Source organism: Chironomus tepperi, unplaced genomic scaffold (genome assembly GCF_022539635.2).
Source record: "Chironomus tepperi strain 1889 unplaced genomic scaffold, CSIRO-AGI_Ctep_v1 contig_262, whole genome shotgun sequence".
Classification (NCBI taxonomy): domain Eukaryota; kingdom Metazoa; phylum Arthropoda; class Insecta; order Diptera; family Chironomidae; genus Chironomus; species Chironomus tepperi.
The window spans coordinates 1207051-1231439 of record NW_027226384.1 but is presented as its reverse complement, the minus strand read 5'-3'; the positions used below and the strand labels follow the sequence as shown (position 1 = coordinate 1231439).

General features: G+C 33.1%; 2 protein-coding genes across 2 annotated transcripts; both read right to left on the bottom strand.

Moving 5' to 3' along the window:
- Positions 1-10985: 10985 nt before the first annotated feature.
- On the bottom strand, positions 10986-12353 carry LOC139091876 (CLIP domain-containing serine protease B9-like). Its single transcript, XM_070642117.1, has one exon. It carries the CDS (start codon positions 12241-12243, stop codon positions 11251-11253), a length of 993 nt encoding a protein of 330 aa, XP_070498218.1. The 5' UTR covers positions 12244-12353; the 3' UTR covers positions 10986-11250.
- A 5925-nt stretch (positions 12354-18278) lies between these two features.
- LOC139091920 (homeobox protein unplugged-like) lies at positions 18279-24176 on the bottom strand. Its single transcript, XM_070642170.1, has 5 exons — positions 23098-24176; positions 19708-19946; positions 19389-19400; positions 19274-19295; positions 18279-19213 (listed from the first exon to the last, which is right to left on the bottom strand). Exons 1-5 carry the CDS (start codon positions 23948-23950, stop codon positions 18966-18968), a joined length of 1374 nt encoding a protein of 457 aa, XP_070498271.1. The 5' UTR covers positions 23951-24176; the 3' UTR covers positions 18279-18965.
- Positions 24177-24389: the final 213 nt, after the last annotated feature.

Sequence of the window (24389 nt, the reverse complement as noted above, 5' to 3'; positions counted from 1 at the left end):
GTTTTGTAAATTTGAAATTTTATACATAGTGTAGAAATCTTGTGAATATGCTCAGAGCATGCTCTATGTCCTCATCAATATCCATCTCTGCATAAATCGAATTATTTTAATGCTAAAGGTGTACAATTTTTGATATTTGTCAAATTCAGCTGTTTAGTATGTTCATTGAATTAAGTAGTTACGAAATTAGCACATTTTCCAATTTAACGTCTGATTTTGGAGATCCCTTTTTGGCAATAATAAATTACAAGCTTTATTATTCATGCCGATATCTAGTTACTAATTGGTATGGCCTTGTAATAACGATGAATGACAGTTTAGTCATGAATTTTGGAACTAAAGCTTGCATTATAATTGCCAAATTGAGGTCTTTAAAATATAGTGGAAGTTGCTGCTTATTCAATTAGCAACTGCTCAGAAGTTTCCAGACTATTCAAATCCAGCTGATAAGATTCATTATATCCAACATGTCTCGAATGTTTTTTAATCTCAAAAAGGTCATTGGCACTTGCTTGATCTTTAAATTTTTTATATTATGTGTTGTTAAATAAACAATTTTTCTGTTATCTGTCAATCGCGAAATATCCTCAAACAAAAATGCATAATCCACAACATTACATAGAAGTCATAACGAATGTCACATATTTCCTTATTAATTAAGTTAATAATTTTTATGTAATTTTTGCATCTATTTACTTCTTTCGAAAAAGGAGAGGGGGTTAGTCGTAAGTTATGTGATGTAGAAATGGTTTGAGATAGTTATGGGCAATCTGTGTGTTATGATTCGCTAGTGTCGCGGCTTATCATCATGGTGTACCGTGTACGGTTCCGATTCAGCTTACAATCAAGACATGCCGTGAACCGTATGTCTTGTATGGTTCTGATCCAGCTTACCATCAAGGTGCGCCGTGAACCGTATGTCTTGTATGGTTCTGGTTCAGATTACCATCAAGGTGTGTCGTGAACCGTATGTCTTGTATGGTTCTGATGCAGCTTACCATCAAGGTGTGTCGTGAACCGTATGTCTTATATGGTTCTGATCCAGCTTACCATCAAGGTGTGTCGTGAACCGTATGTCTTATATGGTTCTGATCCAGCTTACCATAAAGGTGTGTCGTGAACCTTATGCCATGTACGGTTCCGGTTGAGCCTTACTACCAATGTGTGTCGTGAACAATACAAGGTTACCCACAACTGCTCTAAACCCTTGAATCATAACATAACCTACGAACAACTCCCCCAAAAAAATTCTAATCTACATTTATGAAATGAGAAAATATAATTAAATGAATGGTGATATAAAAAAAATGAATTATACTTCGTTATTATTTTTATGATTATTATTATACATTATTGACAATTATTATTGCTGAAAAAAAAACAATATTTTTATACACAATTATTAAAGTTTATGAGAAGTGGAAGTTAAAAAAAAACAAGTTTATTGTAAATTTAAGACAGTTTTCCTACAGATGAGATGACTTTTAGAATTTTTGTCTATTGATAGCTACTTATTCATATTTCTATTATTGCTTGTAGAAAGTTATTTTTAATGCAATTTATGTATTCTATTCCATTTTTTCGTAATTTCTAATTAGAATGTTCATTTCGTCTGTAGGGACGATTTTGTAAGAAAAAAATTATATTGTTAGGGACAAGTGCAGGAGATGAGAAGGTTTGTTGACTTAAAGGATGAGGTTCTTAGTGGTTTTTGGGGATTTTGACATACATAACCTCACTTTTGACTCGAATTTATACTTTTTCTGAAGTATAAAGCTTCAATTTAGTAATTCTCGAATGATTTAAGACAGAATAAATCTCAATTTTCGAACAAATCTTAATTTTAACACAAATGAGACATCCTAACCTCAAAACTCCAACTCGGTTCCCAGACATTCTCAAGTGGCGCAAAACATTCGCCAGGGTACTGACATGTTTCCATGTTGACGGCAAAACGTCAAAATGATTGGAAAGTGCTTTGATGGCTGTTTTTTTGGCCAATTCGGATGTTGCTTACTGCTTGAGATTCCTACATTATTCAATCCAATCAACATAACAATTCCTGTATATCAACAAGTCAACACTTCTCATCTCCTGTACATAACATTACTCTTGTAAATAATTCTATTGATTCTTCTAATTAATCATCTATTATCAAAACAAACAAAAAAAAAGAGGTAGAAAATCAGTAATAGAATAAGCAACAAAAATAAAATAAGATTCAAAATTCATGTGTAATTAAGAATGGTGCTGCTTATAAGACAACAAATGCGATATGAAAAAATACGATTTTTTTTTTTTAATTTCTGTACATTTTTTGCAGAAAATTAAAAAAAAAGAATTCTTCTGTGTATAAATCTGAAATAGAAAAGTGAAAAATTCCATGAAAATGAAAAAGAAATGTAATTTATATAAATATATATATTTTTTGAATAATTTACAAAAAAAAAGTTAATAAAAAAATGTCTATAAAAATACAAAAAATTCATTTTGAATCCCGAATACTTCCATAATTTGAATAATTTAATAGGATTTGAACCTTTCACATACATGGACTTCATAAAGTTTTAAACACCTTGCCCAATATTCCTTTATAAACATTTATTTTAATGTTGCAGAAAGAGCATGTTATTGTTAACTAAGATAAATGCTTCATTATCCACAAGGATCTTCCAATTCAGTCATAAAATAAAACCAAATGCTGTCACTAGAAATATTCCGGTCAATTTTTGAAAAATTGTCTTAAAAAAATTCAAATATTTTTTGACAGTTGATAGATTTTTGAATTTTATTCAACTGCTACTAAATATTGTAATGAAGAATATTCCTCGAGACCTGGCCCATTATTGTAAGGAATCCCTCGTCTAAACAAATTTTGACCTGGATGTTTTGGTCCAGGCATGAAGAATCCTTAGTTACTATGCGAGTCTAGTGATCTTAGGATATAAAAAGGCATCGTTGTTGTTAGTTCATTCCTGTTTGCCTCCTGCTGCTTTTTTTTGAACAAGTTGGGCTCCGAGAAGGTTGCTTGTAAACCTTACCATACCTATTCTGATTGAGGGGCCCCACCTTTCAGGCAGAGTAGGATAGGCATTTAATATATCCTTTTAAGTTAATATTACGTTGCAGGGATTGGTCGTCAGCTGTGTATTTAATGATAGCAGGGAATACCACGAGAATGTATGGCCTGATATGTACTTGGCATTTGGTCAACCTCGGAGTCAGAATTTGACTTCCACAATCCTCTACACTTGTTAAATTCTAAATGGAAATTTTGAAACACAACAAACTAAAAACTAGCTTTTTTAACAATTTTTTAACGTAATTAAATAAGTGAACGCCCCCTAATGAGTCAGCCATAAACACAAATCTCATTACCCATCATCATTACATCCAATTGACGCACGCAATTACACAACTAACTAATAATCGACAGATATTGATTTCAGGTCTACAAAAAAGACATTTAAAACCATCTTATTGAGTATTGAATTATTAATTGAAATTATTTTTAAATTACCGGTCATTAAAAAGCTTGCCATGAAGCGTGTACACTAAACGACTGCTGTAGTTTAATTAAACAACCTCAAAATTCATAATTTAAGTTGTTAAGTAACGACTGTTGTCATTAATTTGATAGTTTTTTTTTTAGAGAAGGTTGACAATTTCTGCTGAATAAAAATTTCCCCTTCATTATCTGCGGTTTAAGTATCATGTTGTGCTACATTTCATGCGCTATTGTGTAACGAAAACCCTCTAATTTGATAATTCTGTAAACATCATTTATATTTTATCATTTTGGTAAATTATACTTCATAGATATTCATTAATTTCCATTTTTAATGCTGTTGTAAGGACTTTAAAAATTGTTTCTTTCTTTATTGTCAGTGATTGAAGCATTAGCGAGGAAAATTTTCCATTTATTTCCTTTTTTTTTTGTCGATGATTATTCGGAAGAAAATTTAACGACATTGTCATCGTTTAGAATCAATTATGGAAATAGTCAGGGGATTGAGACTTTTTGTGAATTTAACGGATTTTTGGGAGTTTGATAAATTTTGAATCTTTTTGACTTTTTGCATCTTTAGAAATTTTGCATCTTTCATTTTGCATTGTTGAATTCTGGATTTTTGCATCTTAAACAAAAGTCGTTGAATTATGGATTTTTGCATCCTTAGAAAAGAAAAAGCCGGTAAAATTTGAAATTTTGCATCTTAAGAAAGAAAAAGTCGTTAAAGTTTGAATTTTTGCACTTTCTAGAACCAAAAGTCGTTAAAGTTTGAATTTTTGCATCTTTTGGAAACGAAAAGCCGCTAAAGTTTGAATTTTTGCATCTTCTGGAAGGAAAAAGTTGTTAAATTTGCAATTTTTGCATCTTTTGGAAAGGAAAATCCGCTAAAGTTTGAATGGTTACATCTTTAGGAAAAGAAAAGTCGTTGAAGTTTGAATTTTTGCATCTGTTGGAAACGGAAAGCCTCTAAATTTTGAATTTCTGTATCTGTTGGAAGCATGTCTTGGAAACAAAAAGTCGTTAAAGTTTAAATGACGAAATTTTTTCGCATCTTTATAAGAAATTCAAATATTTTTTAACCGTTAAAGTATTCCAAATCAATTTTTATCCAAATTGACAATAATCTCCAAATTGACTTACTATTAATAACAAAATCCCAACTCATCCTCACTCCACTAAACCCAAAACTCACCACCCCTTGCCACCGTTCATATTGTTTACTTACTCATTTAGTCATTCATAATACAAAAGCCACATCAACGATAACAATTTTTATTCCAAACTTAATGCTCACTTTACTTAAAAATTAATTTGCTTTTGATTTTCCACATCCTTTTAGATTCACAACAATTGAAATACATTTATGATGTAGATATTCATATCCATATCCCAAGAAGTTAAAAGTAGGGGGTGAATAATGAAGAATCTTGTCACAAAATTCAACCCTCAAAACGCAAAAAAATTGCATTGAAAATTTATTCATAAGTCTCGTGCGACATAAAAACATATAGCAATCATAAAGTAACATGCAGTAACAAAATTTTTAGAGATGAAATATTAATTTTCACAACAATAGACATCAGTATGAGCAGCAATAGAGAGGAATTATGAAATGTGTTTGTTAAATGTTATTTCCATGTCATTTTTTGGAAATGATTTTATGAGAGGCGTAACTGAAATGATTTTTAGTGAATTGAAAATTAAATCATGAAAGCGAATGACATAGAGAGGAACTGGATGGCATAGGAAGGGTGAGGAATAATTTTTTTCAAGGATTAAATGCTTAATTTGAGCGAAATCTGTAACTGAATTTTGATTTGTGATCTCTATTGTCTCATAAATTTTCATAAACATTTTGGACATGCTTTGTTAGACGCTGTCGCTTGGATATTTGCGTTTTTGAGATTTTTGGATTTTTGAGACATTTTCAAACTTTTACTTATATACTTACTTCGCTAGTCGTACAGATGCCGCCTAAAAATAGCCATTTTGCTGACATTTAGATTCATAGTTTCACGTTATATGCGTTTGAAGACTAATGACCTCTCACTCAAATCTAGGTCCAAACAGCAAGCGTTAAATGTTCTTAGTGACACCTGCGCTACTCTACGCACTAAGAAAACCCTACAATTTAAGATTTCTTAATATTCTTCGATCTTTCAATCTAGGGAAGCCTTTGAATTTATTGGTCCTTCTTTACTTACTCCACATTCTTTCTTGGCTTCTAGTTGGTCAATTTCGCTCATCTTAATACTGACGCTTTCCTTTGCAACCTTCTGCCAAAATATAATTCCGAACAGACAAAAAGTATGTTCTCAAGTAATTTGCTCTTGCTTGTAAGGGTATTCCAATAACAAAAACCATTAATAGCTAGTCGAAAGTATGCAACAATAATGTCTTGATAGCTCTCTTAGCAAGGTGCAGGTGACAAAAGTTGATATTGAATTTGAATTCCATGGTTCAAATCCCATCATCAGTCTAGGCAATTATCGGAAATTTAGATTCTTCGGCTTCTTAAATGTAGCAGTTTCATGGCAAAAAACAAGAATTAGGCAACGTGAGAAGTATGAACGTGTGAGTTGCAAATTCACCGTAGAGGGATTTTTACTGAAATGGACCTGAATATTTTTGATCTAATGAACAATGAATCCTCGTTCCGCTCATCAAACCTGACAGTTGCATTTTTGGCAATCAAACGACACGTAAAAGGTGAGAGGACGGATCTAAACTGCTAAACTCCTAACAGACCCTAAACTGCGTGTGGCTTCCAAATCTCTGTTAAATGAAGTCTTCTGTTTTCTATGTTACTTTCCTTTTCGTCTTCAAAATTGAAGAAATCATACCACATCTGCAAATTGCGCTTCATTATATCCAAAATCCCATGATACATGTCAAACAAACTCCACCGAGAATCAACCAATTTTCTGATGTCATCTGTATTCATAAATTAATTCATTCATGAATAAGTATCATTGACTAAATTCACAATAGATTTATCCATTAAGAACTTCTTATTCCTCTACAATGCTTATTTTTAAAAATCCGATAAAATGTCATTCTATCCATTGAATGACACACAACAAAAAAAGAAGAAGAAAGGAGAAATGAAAATCTAATTCCTTTATAATTTATTCACTATTTTCTGGGTGTGGTTCTAAGGAAGTTATTAATAAAATTCTGCAACCACATACGCTCACCAAGAATCTTCAATGTGCACAGCTCATTGTGTCTCATCCTCTCAATGATTTATGGCTTTTAAATTGTATATACATTGGAACTGCATGCTCAGCATTAAAAGTCACCACAATCGATAAAAAAAATCATGTACAAGTTACTATTGTGCTCAATATTGACCTCAATGTCATCTAGCATATTCCCTTGGTATCGTCACTTTCCATCATATCCCTTAAAGCAAATGACTAAGTATAAAGTAATAAAAAACTACAAAAAATTCTGCTATAATATTTTTTTATTTGTGGGTGGTGTTAAAGTGCGAGGAACTTTGGTCGATGACTGAATGACTTTTTTTTTATTTTTATTTATTTCACTTTCTCTTTTTTGGCAAGATCATTTTTATCATCATCATTATCATTGCTTTATTGTGATGTTGTTGTTGTTGTTGGGAAAATTGTTTTAGTGGATGTAGGAATTGAGGTTAGGGTGGATTGAAGCGCATATTTACAGAAGTTCCTAATTTGCGTTATTTTACTCATTTATCAACTAGTGTGTAGCTTTGGTGGTGATGTCCAAATGCCTTGGCACGCGAAACCGAACGCGACAAACAGTTTGGACAATACTGGGCTAAAACATTAGTCTTAAGTACCATTAAACCATTGATTCTAAGATTCAATCTCAGATTAGACTTGTTAGAAGTTCTTTGGTCGATTCACTAACAGCCTCACTCGTTATAAAGTTATTAGTCGCAAAACACCTTTACCCAGCTCTTGATCTCAATAATCTGGATAGTCTGTGGTAGTTCCTTGGTCTTTTCCGGCCCTTTTACCGATCTAGTTACAAAGTATCCTAACAGACAATGAGAATGCTGACCTAAATGAATACTCCTGAATATTCTCAGTCAATATGATTAAGGATTCTGAGTTCGGTCCGGAATGCAGTTTTGAAGTGCTTACTCACTTACTTCGATGGCCGTTAAGATTAACTGTGATCCATGGCTTCCCACAGATGTTGCTTAAAGCTGGTTCTATCACCGGCTTCCGTCTGTCAATTGTCAATAACAAATGCAATACTGAATCTATCGACAGCTTCCTTGCAGGAGCAGATTTGAAGTTTTTTTGCAAATATAGGTTTTAAAAGACGTACCAAGAGCATGTTTCCTACCATGACACCATTACGGTTAAGGTCTAAGATATATGTTAGACTCAAGATTCCCAGTCAGCCCAAAAACCTGCCATCCAAAATCCCTAAAATCAACTCAAACAAATATTTTTTAATCTCATTCTCCCTAAATACAGAAAATTTCACTTAATTTGTTTCCATTTTTAGTCACCACGAGAGTCTCATAAAAAAGAGAATTCCGTCCGTTTGCTTTCAGCATCCATCCATTGAGTGGAAGTTTTATGTTGTGAAAATTGTGGGCGTCGAAAGATGAAAATGAGAAAAATCAGAAACATGATACAAAAATATGTACAGCAAAGCAGATTCCCATTTTTGTCGAGTGGATTTAAGGAACGTTAAGCAGTGAATGTTTGTGAAAATGTGGCAATTTGTGGATAAATTAAGGTTTTTAGGGATGTGGATATTTTGGTCATGAAAATTGATGTGAATTTGAGTGCTTGTGGACTTAAAGATGCTGGAATTTGGAATTTAAGGATGCAAAGTTTTCGAAAATCTACATCCAGTAGACATCCAGTTCCTCAGAATCTGCAAATTTCCACATTACATTTACAATTTTAATTATTTTGTTTGCATTCAAAACAAGCATAAAGTTTCAGTTAGTTTAGTGTCATTTCATGCTTTGTTACAATCACAAACATCAGCTCGCTTCTGATTTCTTTTTAGTTCTCTTTTGTTGTTATTTCAGCTGAACAAAAGGAAATTTTCCACATCAAAAAACTTTTCCTTGCATTATTTTCAAGTCTTAATTATTTTGCGTAACAAAATGAATAAACAATTGCTTCTTATTCTTTTTTGGCACATCTTACATTTTGGAGAGAATTATGATGTGATTGTGGAGTGTCAAAATGAGATGTTTTGTGGATTTACTTAAGAATTTAGGAGTTGGAATTGATTTTGACGCTGAAAATTGACAAGTAAGCAGACTGAATGGTAATTCTGTTATTTGCACATTTCGTGTTTGATAATTGCTATTCTTACTGAGCGGCACAATGCCTTAAATATGGGTGGAAATCATCCGTCATGGCCATTTCGTCAGCTCAACTTTGCGTCCGTAAATACGACGACGTAATGGTTTCCCTGGCGAACATACGTTGTGTTTTACGGGTTCATTCGCTGAAATTAGGTTAGTATTTGCCAGATTAAGCTAAACTGACCAGGGTAACACAGTCTTACTCAAAGTATGCATTGCGACATTCTCCTGTATTGCAATGCGATATCTGAAAGGAATCAAACGCACGTCTTTACATCAGAGAGATTTAAAGTTAATAGTTCTGTTTCCTAACTCCTCGGCCACAGAGGCCTTACTCTCAAATTGGTGTATTCGCCTTCATATCATAGGGAAGAATTAAGAAGTCAAACCCAGGACAATTTGTTAGGGGTATTCAAGAAAAAATCCAAAATCTCTTAAATTTGCAATCATACAAACCTCATCTTCTAATTCCTTGAAAAGGGGCTTTTTTTTCTACTCCACCCCCGATACCCCCGATTCCACCCCGACAATACACCTTCATCTATGCGCATTAGTCCACAAGAAACCAGTCTCATTTCATACTTAATCTTTATCACACTCAAAACTCTAAACAACCACAAAATAATAATCAAGACACAAAAGAATAATAAAGATGTAGCTAAATAAGAAGCAAAAAATCTTTTTCTTTGCATATGTTCAGGATGTTAATTCATTTCAACTTAAAAGATCTCTTCATCATAATGTCACTTGGATTGCATAATTAATTAGCGGCAAAAATTCTCTTTTTTTTGCTTATAAAAAAATACAAGCGGCATTCAAGTGAAATCACTTTATGTGTTGGATGGAAATTGATTTACTGAACTGAGAAGAAGTAAAAAAGCGTGAAACGATTGAATTAATGAATTTTGATGCGACTAGGTTGTGTGATGTGAATTAATTGCAATTAGTGTGATAGAGTATGGTGTGAATCGATGCAGTATAAAAAAAACATGAGATGATTAATTAGTTTGTTGTTTAACTAGAGCGGTGAATAGAATTGAGTTGTTATCAGGTTGGGGATTTTTTTGATGAATAAAACAAATAATCCCGGTCGGCACATATTAAGAGGCATATAACAAGTGGCCACTTGGTTCTAAGTATACTGACACCTTGTCGCCATCATTTCAATATGTTCCGATCGGGAATATGTATCAGGGGTTGAAGTTGATCACATTTTTTCAATAAATTTCTTGATCGATTAAAAAAAATTCAATGAAAAATTTGTCGATCAAAAATCGATAAAAAATTTATCGTAAAAATTTATCGATAAATTTATCGAAACATTTTTTTTTATCGAAAAATTTATTTTTTACCGAAAAATTTGTTTGTTTACAATTTTTTGCGAAAAAATTATTTTAATTAAATTAAATCAAAAGTTTAGTTAATTTGGACATAAAAGAAGACTCAGGAACCTTACTAGAACAATATTAATGGAAACAACTGAGAAATAATAAGAAAAACATGAAGTTTATTAGAATTTTATGGAAAAAAGGGAAAATTTGCTGATTTAGAGAATTCGTACTGTAACTAAAGGCTGAAGATGGAATGAAACAGGCTAAGTGAGCATAATTAATTGAAAAATATAAGACCTTATCAAAATAAAAGTGATTTTGTGCGGAAATTCTGCCATTTTGTAATATCTGTTGGGCTGTATTTAATTTATATATCAACTAAAGCCAAAAAACTACTCCAAAAAAGATGTAGCCTTGTAAAATTCTCCATTTCATGTTCATACAGTTGAAAAAATTTTCAGTAAATTCTTTGTCGATCAATAAATTTTTCATGTAAATTTTAATCGACAAATTTTCAACTTAGATTGTTAATGAAAAATTTGTCGAAAAAATTTTCAACGAATATTTTTGATCGATAAATTTTTCGGTAAATTTTTTTTCAAATTTTAACCGTTATTTTTTATCGATCAAGTCGACTTCAATCCCTGATATGTATTATATCTATATTTGAAGTGTCGTGGTAAAGTGGAATCAAGCTTTGTGTAGACAATTTAAGCTTTATTTAGACCTTTGTAGCCAAATTCTAGCAATTTGACCAATTGTTGACCGAAAATCTGTAATTTACTAATCATCAATCGACAAAAAATAATCAGCAACCTTAGTTTTTGTAGAATTTATTCAAATAACCACATCATCTTCTTGAGAAAATATAAACCGTCGTTTAATATTCAAATTATATTGACATCATCAACAATAAGCAGATTTTCCCCTTTCTAGTTGTTAGCCCCTTCATACAAATATTACTTTGTTTTTAAATTCCAAAGAATAAACATAATTATAAATATTTAAATCCGTTTGGAAGTTCTTTAATTAAACTTATCAGTAATTAAGCATTCTGTTCCTCAATACATCTACTTAAAGTATCAATTAACTTCATATTTAACAATATTTTCAACATCAACTAATTCAATAATTTTATTTTTCTTAGAGCCGACGAAAATTTCAGTAAGTTCATCTTTAATTTCCTCACCAATCCAGTCAAAATAAGGTGAAATATCCTCAACAGCAATTGGATATGATGTATAACACTGCAGTGTATCAAGATCTATTCTTGATGAAATCATTTCTCCTCTTAGATACCAAGTTGAGTCAATTTTTACATAAAGTTGTGTGTCAAATTTGCATGGTCCATGATCCTTCATAATTTCCTTAACGCAGAAGAATCTCGATTCCTTAGTTTGAGTTAATACATCTTCATACTCTGTGGCGCATTCGTTAGAGCTGGTTACTTGAACTGAGACATGCTTCCTTGTCTTACTGATTTGACCTGTTAAATCCCTTCCATATCCAACAGCCATCATTTGTTGTCCAGGATGCATTTTGGAATTGAGTTGATTATTCCATAAGCAGACTGGCTTGATATAGTCACTGAAGGTCACATCGCCTGCTAAAGTAAGTATTGCGAAGTTAAAGACACTGAAGCCTCTGGCGATTCTCTTTGTATGTGGATATAATCTGATCTTCGACACTCCAACCTTAACAGAACCTTCCTGACTCAAATCATCGTATTTTGTGGTTCCGAGAATAATTTGAATATTTTCTGTAGACATTGGCATGTACTGCTCATTTTCATCAAGTGTCGAAATATAACGAGATTTCACTAGCACATGCCGTCTTGATATTAAACTTCCTGATCCATTTTGATCCCAGCTATCATCAGACTCATTTTTGATAGAAATAATTGCGATCCATGGAAATTGATTCTGTTTTGAGTAATATCCACCTTGTATAAGACCAGCCGATGAACTCATCACACCACATTGGTCAAAATGTTCTTGAATAATTATTGACGCTATTTGAGCACTAAAGACGATTTTGGAACTCAAAGCGATAAGGAACAATATTTTTAATGACATGACTAATGAGATGCTGTTTACGAACTGCAGTAAGTTTAAAATTGAACTGATAAGATGATTGAGTTACTTTAATGATTTAAACTTAATTAAATCGCAGACTGAACAGTTTATTGAGATGGGAATTGAAAGAGAATGAGAGATTAAGGCTCAATACTCAATTAATATATACGTAGCTGCCTAGATTATCAGATGAGTCATGAGTTATATTTGAGGATCTATAATACAATTAGTCGTCAACTCAGAGTTGCAAAACAGAGTTGCCACTGTGACAAGCAAAAACACTACAAATTCTTGATAATGTGTACGGATTTTCTTACAAAACCATACAAACTATGTTGTTGTTACTGTCATATAAGTACCGTGCGCTAACCAATTGCGCCACTAAAGCATTTGATTGTTACCATACCATACAAACTACCAAGAATTTGTACGGTGTTTGCTTGTTATCGTCACTTTTGAGGTTAAGGCAGTGTTTCTCAAACTATCGTTATCTTGGTAATGACGAGTTTATTTTTAGTCTATCCGAGCAGCACAATGTAGTCTCTAAAGCTACACAAGACGGTTGAGTTGTTGACGACAAGACGTTAAGGCATCCTGATGACACCGTGAACGCTTTTTAACAACATTGTTGTTGCATATTGTTGATTAGAAGATAGAAGCCAGTGATAGAGTTAGCTTTAGACGCCATCTGAGATCTGCCATGGATCACAGTTGATCTATATGGTCAGCAAAGTAAGTAAGGAAACTGTTACATAGAGGAAAGTCTCAGAGCAACACTGGACAATAACAGCGTCCCTTAACAGGCAAAGAGCATGCTCTTAAGAGTTTGCTCACCTAAAATGTACTGGAAAAGCATGCTCATTCTTGAAAGCACTCTCTTTGCCTGCTTGACGTCTCAGCAAACATGTGTACACATTAACAACTGACCCACCCACAAAACTCATTCATAAAATTGACAAAAATTCATTAATAACATTAATCATTAGCATATTAATGACCTGCAAACCAGCCAAAACATTCTCAAATTTCCTTCTCTTTCTAACAATTCCGACAGCGATTGTTCTAGGAAATTTGTCTCCAGACGATTTTCTATTGAATTAAAATCGATTGACTTAAAATGCTCGCGACAACAATCTAATAACAATAAATGATAATTTTCGTCGAATTCAGACCTCCATCTATGATTTATTCAAAATATTCGATTGTTAATTCATCTTTTTCCGACACTACCGGACTTCAACATTTTAATTGTGACTCTCTCACTCGAGTCTCGAATTGATCAATCGAAATTATACATTCAGGCTGCGTCAATATTTGGACATTTTTCATATAACAATTCTGTTAGTTTTATTCATGAATGAATGCATATTGATGAAGTTGTTAAGAGACAAAATAAATTGAAATTACCGTTCCTAGAATTTGATTACATCCAAAAATTTTTTGGACAAAAGAAATTGTCAAAAAATATTTTTTGACTTTTGATGGATTGGGTAATTAAAAGATCTCAAGTACTAGAGCTCCTAATTCCTTGTTAGCCCGTAATACGGGTGTTTGTCATAATGACAAATTGTTTATGGATAAATATGATTGATTGCCAATTACCAAAAATAAATCTGAGAAGAGTGAAAGATAGAAAGTTGAATGAAATGACAGAGTTGATGCTTAAGTATAGTATATATGCAATTACTCTGTAGAATACACTAAGCCATGCTACTGAACATTTGCTGAAGAGGTAGTATGAGAAGCGCTACTGTAGTTTGTAAACAATTCAGTGTCCCGTGGAGTAATCAGAAAGGCGATTGGCTCAAATTTGGTGTGAAGTCGTCGGTTCGAATCCTATAATTTATATCAGTTTGTCGTTTTGAAAAAATTAGATATGCCAATTGCTTAATTTAACAAAATTGGAACTCTGGGCTCGTTTAGATCAATGAAAGGTCAACAATTTGGTTTTAGCTATAAAAACAGAAACGTGATCTCCTAGAAATTGCCTCTTTGATCAACAAATGAAAACTAGAGGATTCAACAAATCCTGATTTAAGATGCTAAGTATGGAAGGTTGCATGCCTACAAGCTAGCCGTGAAACCTGGCTTCATATACAAATGTCCAGGGTTGCATGCCTACCACCAATCCGACAGTCTTAATCCCAATGATAAGAAACCCAAAGAAAAACGTACCGGACTGGATTTCTCTAGATTGCAAAAGTGCACGAGAGTGGAGCCAGTTTTAGATGGCAACTAAGAAAAGCAATGAAGGATAGCTGATCTTGAACAACCAACGAAGTAAGTAAGAATGTATCTATACCCAAAAAAACCAACCCTGTCGATTCCTAAAAATAAACAATGTCAACAATATTTTTCAAAAACATCCAAAAAAACCCCGTTGATCTAAAATTATCAGCACAAAAATTATAAAGGCTAATTTGTTGAAATATTTCCATCATCCTAATGAGCATCGATCAAAAGAAATCTTAACAAAAAGAAGATAATGTCTAAAAACATGTGTTGGCTTTCTTTCAGAACTTCATAAAGATTGAAGGGTAGCAGAACAAGAATCATAAAAAGTCTTTTGACTTTTTTCACTTACTTCTCATCACAATCATCACCATCAGCAGAAAAACGGATCACATAAAAATCTTTTCAGTACGGCAAGCAGAACAGTTAAAGTGAGAAATTAAAAATGAAAAAAAAAAAAGTCATGGGCGTGTTTCAAACAGCAGTAACAACAGAGAATAGAAATAAAAATTCATACAGAAGTCATTAGTTATTGTAAAAAATTAAATGACAAGAAATTAACGTCCTTATTCAGCCTGAATATTCTGTGTATGTATGTACATATACGTGAAGGGTGATTGAATGCAATTAGGGGAAAATTTATAGACGAGATTCTTATTTTAAAAAGTCAGCAAATTATGGTGTCATAAAAATAAAAATAAACTCTCTGTTGTGCTGCATGATCTTGTGTTCCTTAATTGAACATATTGAGAGGAAAATTTGTTTGTTGGTTTTTCATTTCATGGTGAGTCTAATGAGGTTTATCTACGGGGATTTCGGTGATGCTTTTGAAAATCTCATGGGATTTTTACAGGGATAATGCACACTGTAAAGTGAGATTTATGAAAGTTTTAATTAAAATTGGGATGTTTTTAAGGGATTGCGGGGCTTATTGTTTGAGTTACATAAAGGATTTTTTCTGGGAGTCTGCTTTAGAAGTTATTCGGATCTTGAAGATAATAATGTACAAGATATTTTGCTTTATTTGTATACTTTGTGTCATTCGGATACTAATGAGATTATGTCATGTTTGAGTCTAGCTCGAGCTCTGCAACATAGTATTTTAAACTTACCTCAGGAAGCACAATGTAGTCGACAGCCCCACTAAGTTTCCTTATTGACGACAAAACGTACCTATGAGATTGCTGACAGTGGCCGATTTTAAAAGCGAAATGAAATCTACTGCATCATGCTGTTCGGATTAGCTGCTTTTTTAAAAGTAGATTTAAGTTCTTTGCACACTTGTATCACACTTGGAATTGGTGATTGGGAAGCGGTAACCAACTTCAGGTGGCAACTGAGAGAGGTCATCGATACACTTGATATTCGATCATCGAAGTAAGTAAGTAAGCTTTGCTCTTCGCTAGGGTACCGCTGTGTCGCCTTATTAACGGTGAGACGTAAAATTGCCATGATGGCATTAAGACGACTGATTTTGATTCATTTTGAGGCAAAAATGCAATTCAAGCATAGTGCCGCTCGGGGTTCTCGAATTTTGTATTCGTAAATCTATTCATGATCATAAGCTTATGGCATTACTGTGTGATCAACGACGCAAAAGTGCTGGGAATTAAAAACTGGCAGAAGTTGTCTTAAGATAGATCCAGCTTCCGACGAACTCTAAATGCGGCAGTTGGTCATCGTGCGCCTTCGCCAACGGAGGAAGGAAGCAACAAAATCTAGTCGAATCTTATAAAGATGATGCTAATCTGCTTTTCAATTAAGCTTTAATACCAAATGAATCATATATTATTTAAACAAATTAAACAACTAAATATTTACTTGGAAATCCTATCAAATTCCCATGTCTCATTACAATAGCATTTCACAAATTGCAAAATCATCAAAATTTCTCCATCCACAAAATTCAATAAAAATTACAAACAAAAATATTAATATCATTAATTTATAAAGCATTTAAACTTAGTATTGAGCATTCACACCCAAAAAAAGTTGATCATAAATGTTAACATAACATTTTTATTGCACATATGCAGGAACAGCAACAAAAAATTATGAATAATGACAAAAAGATTTAAATCACATCCATTTTTATTATTATGAGGGTTAATTGCATTAAATTGAATAAAAACAAATTAAAAGTCTCTTTTTGTTGCCATCTGATTTAAAGGGTGATGAACAGCATAAAAATAAAGAATTTAAATTTTAAGGCAGTCGAAAAAATAAAAATTTCTGGGCGTGTAGCACCTTTGAAAAATTATTACAAAGACAAATCCTTTAAATGGGCCTTTTTTTTTGAAAAATTATTCTCGTCTGTCTCGTTTGTTGCCTGCTTTTGCGGAAGAAGACAAGAATTTTATGTGTCAAAGAGACTTTCTATGCACACAAAAATTGTTAAAAATGCGTTTCTAATTGCACCTTTTACTGAATGTGTCATGAAGTCTCATTCATTTAAGGAAATAAATGAGCGTCCATACACACGTTACAGTTACAATTGAGATGGCATGAAATTGCTTGTAATCGAGGAATCTGTGTGTGAAGAATTTTGTTTGTTGAATTTTTTGAGGTTAAGGTATGAGTGGATAAGGCGCATCTGTTAAATTTTGTTCTATAGTTATACAATTCTATCGAAGTCTCACTTTAATGTTCTACAGTGGCACAAAAAAGTCGCTAAAAACTGCTACGTAGACTAGCTACGGACTTTATGTCAACTTGAGACAACGTCGACTGGTTATGGACTATGCACTATGGGCAACCGTGTAACCTAGAACCATCCTAGTCTTCTAGCGGTGTAGGCCGTCAATTTAAGTAACATAGTTGCACGGAATCTAATGAAGCTCTGGTTTTTATAGGGTGCGTTGACCTAGCAAGCCCCCATCCTTAATTGCATGCCAAGGGACCTAAAGTAAGAACCGGATTAAAACTATCAACGACGATCAAGGCTAAAAAAAGGACTGATAACGACTGAAGGTTTAGCAGTAAATTGCACTTGTCATCCGAAATCGGTAGACGGAATCAGGCAAAAGAGCCAGCATTAGGAAACATCTAAGGCGCTGTTCACTTATTACATTCAGGGACCGAGATTAATCGGATTCAAACAATAAAATTTCTGATAATGTCATTGTTCAATTTAAAAGATTGAGAATTATGGAATGGAATAAGTGAACGGTCCCTAAGGAAGGCCATGGATTGCAATTGAACTGTATGACCAGCGTAGTATGTAAGTATGTCTAGTCATAAACATGACATATCATCGCAAGCTCTAAAAATATCATGCCTTCGTATTCTGAACATCGCAATGACAAATTTTGAAGGACAACTCACTTAACTGCTGCCAAAATGTCAATCAAATCAACTCAATCACCCTGTAAAAAGTGTCAAGAAATCAAAAATTGTTAGCACATTTTAAAAATTAGATTAACGATACATGAATTGTCACCCTTGTGCATACAAAACATACAAAAAAAAAGGCAATCGCATTTTTCAAGAAGCGAATCCAATTGGATAATTATTGTTTCCTTTAACAACAGCAAATTGCAATTGATGAAGACAAATTGAGGGGTGAGAACGAAAAGTTAAAAACACAGAAAATAAAATCGGACACACTTATGATTCTTTCCATGTTGTACTTCAGAAATATAGAATTTTTTTGTCCTTTTTATTCCTTTTAAAAACACTTTTTATGAAGGATATAATGAATTTTTACAGAAAGTGAAAGTGTGAAGAATTTTTTTACAATTTTTTACAGTCTAATTTTTATTATTTTAAAATATAAATTTTATTTCTAAATTTCCATCCGTACATTAAAGTGTTTCTTGTTATTGCTTTGATGTTGCATTTAATTTAATTAATTTGTTTGTAATTTACACAATAAAGACACATCAAATTCAATTTATAGATTTTGAATTTTATACTTAAATTGACAATTTTTTGAGAAATTAAAGAAAATTTGAATTTTTTTGAGGTTAGGTAAGAACAGAGTTGCAAAACAGGCACTCGTGACCGGCAAAAACTGTGTTTAAATTCTTGATAATTTGTATGCTTTTTCTTACAAAACCATACAAATTATCAAGAAATTGTATGGTTTTTGTGTGTCACAGGTGGCTATTTTGCCTCTCTTTGTATTCCAAAATGCATAAATCGGTTAATAGACTCAGATTCCGGCTCTTGGTCAACATGACTCTGGTTTTGTGACGGATACGGATTGAATTCGGCACCATTTCACAGCCACGCCAGTCTGGAGTCGGATTTTGTATCGATTAACCGATTTATGCTATTTTTGTCCTGTCGTGAGCACTGTGGGAATCCTGAACATGAACAGAGATTGACTTCTGATGGAAATTGAACCCGCGACCTCATAAAGAAAGTGATACAGCTGATTAACCACTCAGCCACATTAGACCGTACTCTCACATTGACAGAATCCCTTCCATATTGTTCATTACCCCAAGATTCCCCTCTCCTCTGACACCACCAACCAACTCTTAATTCTACGAAAACTGCTTCGCTGTCGCCTTCTGTATCTTAAAACTCTCAAAGCAACTGCTATCAACATTTGATGCCTTCCTCAATTCCGGCTTTGGTCCACACAAACTCAACTTTTCCATTGTTTGATGCTGATGGCGTATCGCAAATCGATTAACATGAACAGGAATAGGCACAACAATTTTATTTCCCGTCGATTGTGTTCCTCGATTTCCCATGTTGTGTGATGTGAGACCGGCTTTTACTCGCTTCCCTGTAAAGAGACATTTGAGGTTAATTTTTGAGGAATTGGTGATTTAGGATTTGAACTTACATTTTGCTCGTCTGTTTTGGAACTGATGTGGTTGAATGGGAATGAAAAGAGATAAAATAATTGAGGTTATGAGATTGAGAATGAGAAGGAATTAGGAAATGATTATTGAACTTACCCAAATTTTGATCTGAAATTGAAAGGAAGAAGAACAAAAATGTTGACATTAGTACTGGATATAGATAATTTGGGAATATAAACGGCGTAGATTTAGGCCGACGACTCTGGCATGTGATAGAGCCAGAGCGAGAGCCAGAGCGAGAGCCAGAGCGAGAGCCAGAGCGAGAGCCAGAGCCAGAGCCGGAGCCAGAGCTAGGCCAGAGCCAGAGCCACGGTACAGTCACGTCCGACTAGAAACGCATTTCCTGCTTCTTCTACGCCGTATGCCTTTCAGGACATTCAATTCCCAAAAAAGTCAAAAAAAGTCAATTCCTCACCTGCACTTCACTCAATTTCAAGCTTGTCGCAATCTGACTTCGTTCCGTTAAACTCAAATACTTTTTAGCATGAAATTCTCTTTCTAATTCCAACAGCTGTTCACTCGTAAATGCCGTTCGTCGTCTTCTTGATTTAGCTCCTGACTTTTGTCCATTTTCACTCGAATTTTCCATATTTTCCTCGTCATCATCACATGTCTCGTCGTTATCAGAGCATTCTGATTCCGTATTACATAAATCTAGGATATAAAGGAATTGAACATGCAATTGCATAAATTAATTGATTTTCCCACCAACATCAAATATTTCATATTTTAAGCTAAGCTGCTTTATGGACTTAAATGACTTTGTGATTGTTAGGGTAACCGATTGGTGTTGTAGCAATTATGTGGTTGCAATAAATTGAGAGATTAAATAAGGATTAATTTTTTTTTTTCGCATCATCATCATCCCTTTGTTGCTATTGTTATGATTACAGGATGTACAAAAGTCAAGGAAGAGAATTTTTTTTTTTTGACACAAAATAAAACAAGGAAGTTGAAAAATGCAAAGAGAGAGATTTAGTGAGGATTATAAAGAGTTATGTAACTGAATGAAGAAGCAGGGAGTCAATCTTCGGAGTTATCATGCTGGTTTATTAGCTAGTTTGAGGATTATTCTCACTTTCCCACGGAAATTGATTGCAATTAAATTGATGCTGTCGGTAAGTAGTTTGGTAAATGTTTGTCTTTGAATATTGGATGACTTTGAATTTTAGGGCATTGCAAGCAAATAGCAAGTTACTAGATAAGAGGATTGAATCTTCAGGATGCTCCACACTTTAACTCTAATTATGACAAATTGTTAATAACCCGAGTGAAACAGGCTGCGATTATTCGACGTTATGTTTGGTCATTGACTTAGCAGTGCTGCAACTTGCTATGAAATATCAAGGTTACAACTAGACATACAGTAGACTAATTGTAGCCTGTTCTACTCGGTTTAAATTCTTTGATGCTTTATCCGAACAGTACACCGTGTTCCCAAAAGCACCGCTATGCCGTCATTTTAATGGTAAGACACCAAGTTGCCCAAACGACTCAATACTCTAACAGGCAAAGAGACTGCTTTTAGGTACCCTAGTTGTATTTCTGAACCATGAGAGAATGCTCTTTGTCTGTTAGGGATAGCGACTGAATTTTACTGCAATAAATGCAGTTCATCGTATTGTACTATTCAGGTAGTATTTATAAGTTAGAAATACAGTAGTTGCGTAGCTTTTATAAAGATATCTGCTGTCTAAGTTAAGGACTCGGGTGCAATTTAAGGGAATCCCTATTCGTGACTAGATTGTCAACACAATAAGGCAACATGACTGAACTGAGGTCAGTTTTAGGGGAATTGATAAGATTCCAGAATCATGCCGGTCTAGGGCTAAATCAATAGATTATGCTGACGATTATCTGATCCATGAATCAAAACATGATAATAATCACTTTCGTCCAAGATAACTACCATCCATCACTTTCTTAATTTGCATCATCGATGATCATCCCCAAAACAACATATCGCAACAAATTAAATTAATTTCATATCAATTATTCATCTACAACATTTCAATATATCATGTCAAAAATTAATTACATTCAATAACTCTACATCCAGTAACAACAAAGAAAACAGAGAGACAACGAATCACGAGCCAAACTGCTGAATGGCGTGTGAAAATGATGAATTAAAAAAATAAAATGATAATTATGCTGATCCAGCTTTCAACAATTGTAAATGTAGTAACATTAGCAACATCATCGTCAGTCATACATGAATGAATGAGCTGGTAAAGTACATGAATGGATGATATTTCACAATTACAGCTTATTTTTTTGTAGATTCATCAAATTATGTTTCTTGTTTTTATTTCAATTTTCATCGCCTTTTTTAACCAATTCCATCCCTTTTCATGTCAACAGGCTCGTTTAATGGAAAGACAAGAAACGATCTTTTTATGTCTAATAATGTTCTCTGATGCTTGAGAGACGAGAAGAATTGAAGAAAAAAATATTTAGGTTGATTAAAATCTTGTCTAGCAAGCCCAAAAAAATAAAATTCAATTCCAGTCTTCCAATGAGCATCTCTTTTTGTGTCAATTCATTGCGTCATTGTAAATAAAGGCTTTTAATATTGGGGTTTAATGTCTTTCTTGTGCTTGTTAACAGTTTTTAATGAAGTAAGCTGGATTTTGAGATTTATGGGATTTTTGGGTTTTAAGAGGGGTTTTTATGGATGATATGAGTTGTGATCTTGATGCTGAAGTTAAATTTTATTCGTGAAGTTAGAATTCAGTCAGAATGAGTATCAATCAACAAATTATGGAAAAATTGATACCAGAATCTGCGAGTGAATCAGATCTAGTCAAGTTTTAGAATTTAGAATCTAAATTTTCATGAATTTTTCCACTTTTTTAAATGTTGATAATTTTCAAAACCGCTGTACTGAACAATTTGATTCCATTTATTTACTAAATTCTTGGAAGGGATAATAAGCAAATTAGTAATTAGTTATGATTTCAAAAATTAGATTGAATAAGAATATTACAAACTTAACTTTTGAATTCTAAACAGAGCTCGAAGTCAATTTGAATTTCAAATGGAATTGAATCGACTTGATTCGAATTTTTCATACAAAATTCAATTCGACTTTGAACTCTGATTCTAAACGGACCAAAAGACATTTTTTTCAACAAAATTAAAGTTTTAATGCAAGTAATTGATAAAGTTTTAATGCAGGATTACGATAGGAAAGTTCAACAAAATCTTAACGTCGTGAGATTTATCACTAACTCTTAAATCAGAGAATGCATTGAATTTTCTTTGAATTCACAATTGTAAAATCTTCGTCGGTGTTTTTTCTGTCGCAAACATTCAAATTTATTATGCTTTTTTATTCAGCCAGATTTAAAAAACCAGCATCAATCCCAAAATCACACCGACTTGGTGTCGAATTATTTTCAATCCAATTTGTGCTTTTCGGGTAACTTATATTTTAATTTAAATGTTGATGGAAACAAAAGATAAATTGTAATGAAGATTACAAACTTGACAGATTTCATTTCTTTTTCACATTTGAATGGGTAGCGATAGATTCAGTTCTAAATGCGAACTGGTATCAACAATGGATCACAGATGCAGCCAGTGAATTAAATAAGTAATCCTACTTTAAGTTTTCGATTTTAACATATTTGATCAAAACAACTAATCAACTCGAAGAAACTTCACATCATATTTAGAAATTCTCTTCAAATCTCTCATTCTAAGGGATGATACAACAGATCGTAGATCGCAGTTTCATTTCGTCTTAGACTGATCTTAATCTTTATTTAATCTATCAATCTAATTGAGAGACTTTCATTACCTTTATCTTGTCCACTATTTTGTATCTGTTCAGGTGACATTGTTACACTTAAATCACTATATGATGAATCTTCCTCATAATACAATCCATTCCTATCCATCATCATCATTTTATTATGACTATCATTGACATTATTATCATAATCACTATTATTTGAATTATCATTATTTCCACTTAAATTATTATTATTATTATGTCCACAGTTCTCATTACTTAAACTTTTTTTGGTCCTTTTCATTACCACATTATTATTATCACTATTAATTGTTAAATTCATAATTCGATTATTTTCCAACATGAAATAATTTGTATAAAATTCATTAATGAAATTAGCATCCTTAAGTTTACTGCTAAATATGTTTGCATGGTCGGGATGTTGATGAAGTAATTGTTGATATGTTGCAAGATTATTTTGGTCATGTGGTAAATTAGTCAATGGATTAAAGAGCATTTCCGTAAATTTTTCTTTCGACTGCGACTGTGACTGTGCATTGTCCACAAAATTGACCAATTTATCATTTTGAAGTTGATACAACTGTTGAGAATTGACAACGCAGGCACTGGCATTGAGTAATAAATTTTGTTGCGATACATTTGTGTGTGACATTAAGTAATTAGCCGCCCATGGATTATAGAATGGAAAATTTTGCGGAAATGCTATTGGTGGGATTCGATGTTGTTGATAATTTACGTCCGGTGCCGATGGACAGTCATTTTCTAATTCGGGATGGTTTGACTTTTTTGCTATTAAATTTTCAATTGAAAATGCTTTTGGAATTCTTGATAATTTTGCCTCAATTAGCGTATCCGGTGATGTCGTTTTGTCACTTGACTTTTCACAATTTTCATCCATTTTTTTAGTTCCAATTTTTTTTAGTGCCAAAAATCACATAAATAATTATTTTTTTCACAATATTTTGATCCACGCGACTCGTAATTTAATTAAATTCAATACTTTTTGTGTCTTTCCTTTATTCCTTCTATTCTTTTAATACGTGTTAGAAATGCGAGTGCTATCGATGACTACCGAAATTATACTGAAGAAGCAAATATGAAACAATTATAGTCAAAAAAAAAAAAAATAATATAACGGAGGGAATATAGAAGAGAGAGAGACAAAATAGAAAGAAACTTCCACAACGGGCGATGTATTTAACAAAAATGACATGCATTATGCTTGCCAGCCCATAAACTTTTATTATGCTCAGCATGCGTGATTCAGGGATGTCGGAATGGGAATTTTAAATAAGGATGGAATGGAATTGAATTGAAATGAAAAAGAGCAAACAGAT

Excerpts from the sequence above, each read along its gene's own strand:
- LOC139091876 (XM_070642117.1), bottom strand. The coding sequence starts at position 12,243 with ATGTCATTAAAAATATTGTTCCTTATCGCTTTGAGTTCCAAAATCGTC.
- LOC139091920 (XM_070642170.1), bottom strand. The coding sequence starts at position 23,950 with ATGGATGAAAATTGTGAAAAGTCAAGTGACAAAACGACATCACCGGAT. Across the intron at positions 19,947-23,097 it reads AAATAGTGGACAAGATAAAG|ATTTATGTAATACGGAATCA; the intron begins GTAATGAAAGTC and ends TTTATATCCTAG. Across the intron at positions 19,214-19,273 it reads CCAAAACAGACGAGCAAAAT|GGAAGCGAGTAAAAGCCGGT; the intron begins GTAAGTTCAAAT and ends GTCTCTTTACAG.